General features: G+C 57.8%; 1 protein-coding gene across 1 annotated transcript; it reads right to left on the bottom strand.

Annotated features, from left to right (window-relative positions):
* Positions 1 to 3,035: 3,035 nt before the first annotated feature.
* Positions 3,036 to 8,217, bottom strand: DLX3 (distal-less homeobox 3). The gene is made up of 3 exons (XM_004446575.3): positions 7,763 to 8,217; positions 6,616 to 6,806; positions 3,036 to 4,794 (listed from the first exon to the last, which is right to left on the bottom strand). The coding sequence occupies exons 1-3, from the start codon at positions 8,085 to 8,087 to the stop codon at positions 4,444 to 4,446; spliced, it is 867 nt and encodes a 288-aa protein (XP_004446632.1). The 5' UTR covers positions 8,088 to 8,217; the 3' UTR covers positions 3,036 to 4,443.
* Between the last annotated feature and the right edge of the window lie 1,181 nt (positions 8,218 to 9,398).

The following is a 9,398-nucleotide window of genomic DNA, read 5'->3' as shown; positions in this document are numbered from 1 at the left end:
TTCATTCAAGGTGAAATTCAAATGCCACCTCTCCCACGAAGCCTTTCCCGGCTCCCTCCCGTCCCGGCCTCCCCTCTGACAGCCTGTCCAGTCCTCCCTGGTCTGTGGTCCTGCTCTGCCCAGCCGAGGCCTCCCCAGGCGGGTGCTGCTGCTGGCCTTGCGCCTCCTGGCCCTGGCACTGAGCCTTCCTTCCCCAGGCCGTGGCCGTCTTAGACCAGCCCGGGGAGCACCGGGCACACAGCAGGGACTCAGGTGGCAGCAGTTCTTCTGAGTGCATCTGGGGCCTGGGTCTGAATTGGGGGTGGGGGGGTTGAGTGGGGCAGGAGGCACTGAGGCGGGGAGGAAGACCCATTGCCCTGTACCCATGCCCCCATTGCCATTGTCGCCATTGTCAACGGCGATTTCCACAAACTGGGCAGCACTCACCACCTACTGGGTGCCTTGTTAAGCATTTTACTCACATTATCCCATTTAATCCTCTCAACAACCCTGCTAGGTAGGTAGCATTATCCCTACCTTATAGATGAGGAAACTGAGGCTTAGAGAGGTTAAGTGACTAGCCCAAGGTCACACAGCTAGTAAAGTGGTGGAAGCCGGATTCAAATCCAGGTCAGCTGACTCTGGCGTGCACATTCCAGACCCCAGCTTTTCCTAGGACCAGCCCTAGGGAAGAAGCCGGTTCCGGCCACCTCCCAGGGAGGAGGCCTGGCTGGCTGGGGTTGGCAGAGCCACCGTGGCCCCAGCTCTCTGACTCTCTGCCCTGAGGTGTCTTAGTAAACTGAGAGGCAGAAAAGTCCAGTGTGTAAGAGCACTCCTTCTCCCGACAGACCTGAGTTCAAATCCTAGTACAACCACATATTAGTTACATGACCTTGGCAGAGACCTAACCCCCCTGAGCCTCAGTTTCTCCATCAGAAAAATGGGCACTTTAGCTGCTTTCATGAGGACCACATGCAAAGTGCTTGGCCCAGAGTCGGAGCTCAGCAAATGCTAGCTGTTACCAAGTTCCGGGGAACAGTGACCCTTGGGGCAGACTGGGTTCCCTAGCCCCCCCTTTCTTTCCTAAAGGTTGTCACCAGGCAAGAGGTGTAGTAAAGAAGCACCTGGCAGAGGATGGGTTCAGCCACCCCACCCTGGCACCCTTTCAGGTCCCCCACCCAAGCCCCTGTCCCTGTGGGGGCCTCCGCCAGGATTGGTTAAGAGGGCGGCCTGCTTGGCCTGGGGCTGAGGAGAGGAGGAAGGGGAGGTCAGGGGTGGGGCTGACCCCCGCAGGAGGTCACCCGGGCAGTTAATCCAGCCTGACAGAGCAGGGATGAGCAGGGAGGAATTAGGGAGCTTACAACATCCTTTCATCCCGGAGCCGCCCGCCCAGCCTCCCTCCTTCCTTCCTCTCTCTTTCTGCCCTTTTCTCCCTCTCCCTCCCTTTGCTGGCAGCCCAGCCCTAATAAAATGCAGTGTCTCCAGCAAGTCTGCCCGGCTGCCGCCTCGCTGCTCCTGCCTGCACGCAGCCCTCAAACCAAACTGCTCAGCTCGCCCCGCCTGGCAGCTGCCACCTTAACCCTTGCCAGCCCAGCTGGCGTCCCAGAGCCCAAGGGCCTCCTCCCTTCTGCCTCCCTCAGGCTTGTGGGGGCGGGGAGGGTTTCCTTCTGAGAGGGTAGAGGGTGGGGATGCTGGGGGGGGGGGGGTCTCCTCAGCTCTGGAGCCCTGCCCCGAGAACCCCTCACCCGGCTGGTTGTGACTTTCTAACAAATGCCGTATGTGAGCTCGAGTCGTGCTCCGGCCTTCTCATCTTGTGTTCTCCTTGTTCCTCCTAACAGCCCTGCAGAGGTCCACAGGGTGGGGAGACTGATATCCCCATTTGACAGATGAGGAAACTGAGGGCCAGGCAGGGCAGTTCCAGGATGACCTGGGCTACTCCGTGGCTGGGTGGTGTTGCTGATTCTCCATCCAGCGCTTTTTCCATTCCCGGCAGCTGCCCTGCTTCTTTGTGATGCTGACAAGCCTTGAGTTGTGTGTTCGTGCACTTGTGTACTGGTCTCTTGGGGTGTTATGACTTTGGCTGTGTGATGCTGATGTGCTTCAGGTGTGTGCTTGTGTGTCCATGTGTGTGCCCGTGTGACGATGATATGTTCACCCCAAAGTGGGAGTCCACATGTGTGTGATGATGGAGCAAAGTCGTCGTTATGTGTCTTGGTGTATGTGTGGTATGAGAGGGAGAAAGAGACTGAGAGGTGGTCCACAAGTGTGTGCAGTATTCACACTCAGTCTCCCATCTCTGCCTGGATGTGTTGCTCACACATACTTCTATTCTCCCCACCCCCTCCAGCCTCTGTCCTTCAAACCTTGGACTTGGACAGAGCACAAGGGGAAGAGGCGGCGTTGCTGGCCCAAGCGGTCAGTGTGGTAGCAAGAGGCTGAGTGAGGGCTGGAGTCCTCCCCAAGGAGCACACAGAACACACCTGGTCTACTGGCTGCCATCGTCCCACCTGGATCCCAGTGGCCCGGGGTCCCCGCCACCTGTGGGAACAGTGGCATTCCCCCTGCCTGACTCCCCACCCTACTCCCAAGCTGGAAGGGACAGGCAGGAGGGTTAGGGGCTGGGGAGTGCCTGGGCGTGGAGGCAGGGGGTTTACACGCGTGTACAAGCATGTCTGTGTGTGAGCACAAGATCAAAGAGGAGCCCTGAGGTGACCCAGGAGCAGTGACTGGCTGGCAGGGAACGCCAAGCCGAGTGGAGTCAGGGAGCCCTTGGCTGCGGCCTCCCAGCCATCCAGACCTGCCCAGGTTGGGGGCAGCCATGGGGGTCACACCACCGAGGGTGGGCCCGGCCCAGCCCTGGAGCCCAGAGCCCCAGTGGTGGGTCCCCAGGGCCCCATCTCCCCTAGAAACACGTGAGGCTCAGAGGCCCCTCACCCCCAAACACCTTCCCCCACTATCAGGCCCTCCCCTGGGAGCTGTCTGTCACCAGCCCCTAATTTAAAGAGCTCAGTGGTTATTTTCTTCTTTTTTATTAACATTATATATAAAGATAGGTCCAGTAAGAAAGCAGAAATGAGAAGGCTGGGAGAGGGTGGGAGCTGGCTTTGTTCCTCATTCCTGCACCTCCCACCCATCCCAAATCCAGCCGGAGTCCACATCCCTCTCTCTCGCAACTCAAAAAGCACAGGCAGATCTGTCCAGGAGGAAAGGGCCACATAAATAGGAAACCACAGGAGGGAGGAGGCTACTTCTCTCTGTTACTCTTACAAAACAAAAGCAAAAACAAAAACGAAAACCAAACACAACTCTCTATATATATAGCTACGGACGTCCACCTCTCCTCTTCTTCAATGTTTTACCACATTGGAGACGGAGGGAACTTAGCTTTAGGGGGACGTCTGGGAGAGGGGGGAGGCAGCACCACCGGCCTCCAGGCAGCTGCCCCCTCCCCAAAGGCACTGAGCGACAACCCTCCCCTTCCCTCCCCGTGCACCTCACCAGACATTCTCCATCTCAGCGGGAGCAATCTGCTTCCAAGGCCACCGGAAAGGGGGTGTTTGGGGTTTGTCTTGCCTGGTTTGTCTCCTTGGAGATTTGGGGTTTGGCGCCCAAACTGCCAACTTACTGGAGAAGAAGAAGAGGTGGGGCAGGGGGCAGGGGCAGAGCGCAGGTGCCGCCCAAGGGGAGATTGGGTCCTATCTGTTAACAATGCCCTTTGTCTTCCAATTTTCCAACAGTTTTTAAAACCGAAGTTGTGCAAAGTCCTGTTCATGGAAGAAACTGGTCCTTAGGAAAGACATCTGAGACCCACCCCTCCTTCCCTGGCCCCCAAACAGAGGGGGAGAGAGGGGAGAGAAGTGTTCTTTAGTTCTTCCCTCTAAAGCCACAAATATTAAAAGTCCCCTCACTTGGGGGTTTTCTTTGGTTTAACCCTCCATTCTTAAATGAGGACTAGAAGCAGGGGTGGGGTGGTTCAGCACCCCCCCCCCATTCCAGTCACCATATCCCATGTCCGTTTGGCAGAGGGGCCGTTCAGGACCGGGAGGCCACAGGTGGCCTGGGAGGAGCCCAGGCTGGACCTGCACACGCTCCCCAGTCTCCCCCATCCCAAGGTCTTCGGTCTGGGGAAAAGGTCTGAGATTTTAGAAGCTGGACGGAGATGAGCCATTTACAGTCAAGGCAGGCTCCTGGAGCAGAGGGCAAGAGCTGTCCCAGCTGGGGAATGTGCTCAAAATCTGGAGAGGCACGCCGCCGGATCTGGGCAGAGGGAGGCTCAGGGGACATCCTTGGCCCATGCAAATTTCATCTGGAGGCTCTGGGGTCCCTGGAGGAAAGGGCAAGGGAGGGGGAAAGGGGTGCCCTTTCCTCTGTGCTCCTTGATGATTCCTGAGTGTCAGCTAGGACAGAGGCGCCTTCTGCCCGGTCCCGGGGGGTCCTTCGTGGGGGTTCAGGCCAAGTGGGTGTTCAGTACACAGCCCCGGGGTTGGGCGGGGGCCCGGGGGAGGCGTGGTGCAGGGTGGCCTGCTGAGGCGGCTGCTGCTGTAAGTGGGGTCCACTCAGGCTCTGCGCGTGGTACCAGGAGCTGGTGGGGTCGTCCAGGTAGCTGGGGGAGGCGCTGTATGGGAGTGGCGGCGGGGGCAGCTGGCTGCGGGCAGGGGCCGGAGTGGAGTGCGAGGAGGTGTCCCAGAGAGCAGGTGACGGTGGCGAGTTGCAGGCCATGGAATCGCTGTTGTTGGGGCTGTGCTCCAGAGGTACCTCCCCGTTCTTGTAGAGCTTCTTGAACTTGGAGCGGCGGTTCTGGAACCAGATTTTCACCTGGACCCGAGAGGAAAGGGGTAGCTGGTTAGTCTCAGAACGCTGAGGGAAAACCCCACGGGGACTGTAGCCTAGGGAGGACGAGGCCAGCGCCCAAAGTCACCCCACAACAGGGAAGGAGAACCTGGAGCCCTGACTCCCATGCCCGCATCTTTTATCGGTGGGTACACAACTATGGCTGGGAACATGCAATCGTCTGGGTCCAAATTCTCTCTGCCCCTTACTAAGCAGGCAACCTGGGGTGAGTTACTTAGCTTTCTCTGGTTCTGCAAGATGGGGAGGATGATAAACTGTTACCCATCTCAGAGGATCACCACGAGGCTCAAATAAGTTCCTACACACAAAGAACTTAGAACAGCCTGGCACACAGTGAGCCTCACTAAAAGGCAGCCCAGGTGGGGCATGGGCCACTTGTGGCATTTTGTTCACATTTATTACCCATGACAGAGGCACACAGATACACAGAGACAAACACACACCCACATACGCATCTCCATACGCAGCACCGTGCCCACTCACAGCTTCACACTCAGATATCAGGCCAGGAGATACACACACGCACAGATGCACCCGGGGGAACAGTCCACAAGCGTGACCTCCGCGTTCACACACTGAGGCATGGAGAAGCCCTCCTGGGCTCAGGCTGGCTAATGGGGGTGACCTGGGGACCCAGGAGCAGGTGAGCCAGATTTCCCCAAATTTCCCTTGGGGCATCTCCCCCCACCCCCTGCCACTCCCCACCCCATGACTGGTACAAACAATGAATCAGCTCCTCACTAGGTGACCCAGATTCCCGGCGGAGCGGGCCCCACGCAGCCGCAGCGGAGGCCTGTCAACACCTGCAGGGAGCCAGGCGTCCGCCACTCCTCTCCTGAGCAGTGACAGCCTGCCTGGGGCTTTAGGGACAAGTTGAGGAGATCCCACTTTGAACCTCCATTTCCCTGTTGGTCAAGAACCTGTCCTCTGGCTCCAAACAGAGGTAGGGGTGGAGCATTTGGGTGCTGAGCAGGAATGTGGGATTTTGACACAAGCACACATTTTTGTACATTCACTCTCTAGAGTCACATGCACACGCCCCTCCTTCCATAACACAAGTGCACACGCAATGGCCCTGGAAGGGTTGCACTCCTTATGTCAGCATCCCCAGTGTATACAGTCCTCCCAGTGTGAGAGCAAACACATACACATGGATCCCTGCACACCTGCACCCGTACACACATGCAGGCCTTGCCTGCAGGGAAACCACGATGTGGACTCCTATTAAATGAGTGCCCCGGCCTGCTGGGGGACTGTGGGAGCTGCGGGTTCTGGGGTTAGAGGGAGGAGGGTGCCTCTGTGATGGACATACACAGTTGCTTTGGTTTACAAATATGCACACCTGTACATGTGCCGGCACTGAAGCTTCTGACAGAAGTTGAGACTTGAGTGTCCCCCACCCCAAGACACAGGTTCCAGGAACCTGCAAGGACTTTAAAGGGCCAACCTGGTGGACTACGGACCGGGGTTAACAGTACAAATATGAGAATATTCTCTCATGAACTACAACAAACATACAACACTAATACATGGTGTTAATAATAGGGAGGTTTATGGGAAAAAATATACCAAACATAAGCTGTGATGATGATCTTTCATCATTGTAACAAATGCTCCACAAAAATGCAAGGTGTTGGTGGGGAGAGGTGGTGTATGGGAATTCCGTATGCTATGCATGATTGTTTTGTAAACTCACAACTTCTGTTAAAAGCAACCACCACCACCGTAACAAAGAACCCCAAAATCCGGCTTTCGCCCCCGTGGCTCTCCACCTCCGGCACGCACCTGTGTCTGCGTCAGGCCCAGCTGCGCAGCCAGCTCAGCGCGCTCGGGCAGCGCCAGGTACTGGGCCTTCTGGAAGCGGCGCTGCAGGGCGGCCAGCTGGTAGCTGGAGTAGATGGTGCGCGGCTTTCGGACTTTCTTGGGCTTCCCGTTGACCATGCGCACCTCAGCTTCTGGCTCCTCCTTCACGGACACTGCGGGCAACGCACCGGGCGGGAGCCGCTCAGCCTCGGCCTGCGACCCCGCACCCTCCATGGCCCCGCGGGACGCCCCAACCTCGAGGCCAACGACCCGCCCCGGATTTCCCGGCTGCGCACTCCCCGCCGGCGCCCAGGGAGGGAGCCGCGGCCACCGAGCCCGACCCGCGGCCGCCCACGACGCTCCCAGCGCTGCGCCCGGCCCCGGAGCGCGGTCCCCGGCGCCAGCAACCGCCCGGGCGCGGCTGGTCTCCCAGCCTTGCGGCTCCTCGCCTCCGTCTGCTGGGCGCCCCTTCTCACCACCACCTTGTCGCCTGTCGTTTCTCTCAATCTTTCCTGTCCTTCCTTCCTTTTCTTTCTTTTTCTTACTTTTAATTTTAGAATAGTTTTAGATTTATAGAACAGTTGCAAGGATTAGAGACTCTCTCGCTCTTTCCTTTCATTTTCTTTCCTTCTACCTGCCTTCCTCTGTTCTTCCTTTCCTGTTTCTTTCGCCTGTCTTTTCTCTCTCGCCCTGTCTTCACCTTCCTCTTTTTCAGCTCCCCCACTTCCCAGTGGCTGCCTCCTCCCCCTCCACTGGCCCCCTCACAACTCTTTTTAGTCCAGCTCCAAAGGGGTCCCTAGAGCCTCCAGTTCCTCTTGTACATCCCCCAAGCCCTCTGCGACGCGACCGAGGACCGCCTGCTGAAATGCCTGCAAAATCCCTGACAATCCCCAGTCCTTTCCTTCCTCGCCCAGCTCGCCACGATCCGCACCCGAGATCCCAAACGCGCCCTCAAGACCGGTGTGCCGTCCGTCCCTCCGAGGGCGTCTAGCCCTCCGTCTTTAACCCGAGAGAGTAAATCTCTTGTTCCCAAATCATCCCTGGATTTCAGCGGCGATTCCCTGCCTTCCTCTCCCTCCAGGGAATCTTCTCGTATCTCCCACACTCCCCGAGACCCCGAGGTCCTAACCTGGATCCTGGGCGGGCAGCGGCTGCTCCCGGTACGCGCCGTACTGCCGGTAGGAGGCTCCATAGGTATACTCCGACTTGGGCGAGTAGGCGCCGGAGCCTGCAAGCCCGTTGAGATTGAACTGGTGGTGGTAGCTGTAGGGGTTCACGGTCTGGCCGTAGGGCTGCCCCGAGTAGTAGTCGTGCTGCGGCGCGCTGTAGTAGCCCAGGTCCGTGACGGAAGATTCGGGTAGGGTGGGCGAGTCTTTGGAGCCCGCATGGCAGCTGAGCGAGCTGGAGATGTCCGTGAGGATGCTGCTGAGCTTGCGATCGAAGGAGCCACTCATCCTGGCGGGCTCCGCTCCTCGCCGAGGCTGGCCGGGCCGAGGAGAGCCGAAGCGGTCGAGAGCGCGGGAGAGGCGGAGGAGACCAGGCGGGGGTGTGTGTCTGGAGAGGGGAGGGTCCGGCAGCCTCTCGGGGGAGGGGGAGGCCGAGGGACGCTCAGATCATCGCCCGCCGTCGGTCGGTCGCCGCGCGCCTCTCCTCGCGTCCCAAGCCACAGTCAAATGCTGCCAGCTCCGCCCGGCCGGCCGGTTATAGACTCGATAGAGGAGTCGGAGAGGGTGGCTCCAGCGCGCTGATTGGCTGCAAGTCTTGCCTTCGAGGCAAAACATGCTCTTGCGCTCTTTTCTCTTCTCTCTCCCCCATTCTTTGTTGCTACCCCAAACACACACACACGCGCACACACACACACACACACACCCTCCCTCCTTCTGTCGCTCCCTCCCCCAGCCCAGATAAACCCTAGTGTCTCTGAAGTAGGCAGCCAGGGGGGAAGGCTCTGCATGGCCCCCAGGGTTTGTCAGTCTGTCTCCCTGGCTGGGACTTGGGGGCGGACTCAGGTGCGGTGGGGAAGAAGGGGAATTTGCCCATTGGGTGTTTGTGGAGGGAGGTGGTCCGCGGCGGCGGTCTGTGTGTGTTGTGCAAACGACAGGCAGACAAGCAGGCCAAAAGCCGGCAGGACCCGGGGCCCATTTATCCATTAGGCAGGGTCAGCGCTGTGCCACTGTGCCTAGTGCCCGTAATGCTTGGCGGTGGAGGGGGGCATGAATATGTTCTGATTTCTCTTAAAATCAGAAGAAGAAGAAAAAATAACTTTTAGGTCAAAGACAATGTTTGAACGTGAAAGGTTAATATATTGCCTTTATACCAATGCAGTCATAAAATATACTTTTAAAACTTTCTTTTTTTTAATGGAGGAAAGTGTCCACAAAGCAAAAGTGCCCGAAGCCCACAAAATCACAATTCATCCCTGGAAACGGCCTGTTGGAGGGAGCTGCGGAGGACAGGCTGTGCGGGGCGTGCACTAGGGGTGTATGGGGAGAGACCAGAGCTATCTCCAAAATTATGTGTGCAGTTTCAGAGGTTGCCCAGGCTTGCTGCCGTGAACAGGGCACCTGGGGTCCCCATGAGGTGGGGTGGGACAGGCTGATAGTCTGCTTCAATAAGTTTGGGGGGCAGAGTCTGTGACTTGTGGGTCTGTGCTGGATGAGTACGTGTATTGTTAGAGATCGGGTGTACCAGCAGGTGGTACTGGGGTGTGATGTGATGATTTCATGGTTTCAAAGTATACAGAGATGTACACGTGCAGGAGTGTG

The sequence above is a fragment of the Dasypus novemcinctus genome, chromosome 21, assembly GCF_030445035.2.
Source record: "Dasypus novemcinctus isolate mDasNov1 chromosome 21, mDasNov1.1.hap2, whole genome shotgun sequence".
Lineage (NCBI taxonomy): Eukaryota > Metazoa > Chordata > Mammalia > Cingulata > Dasypodidae > Dasypus > Dasypus novemcinctus.
This window is presented reverse-complemented; position numbering and strand designations above follow the sequence as displayed.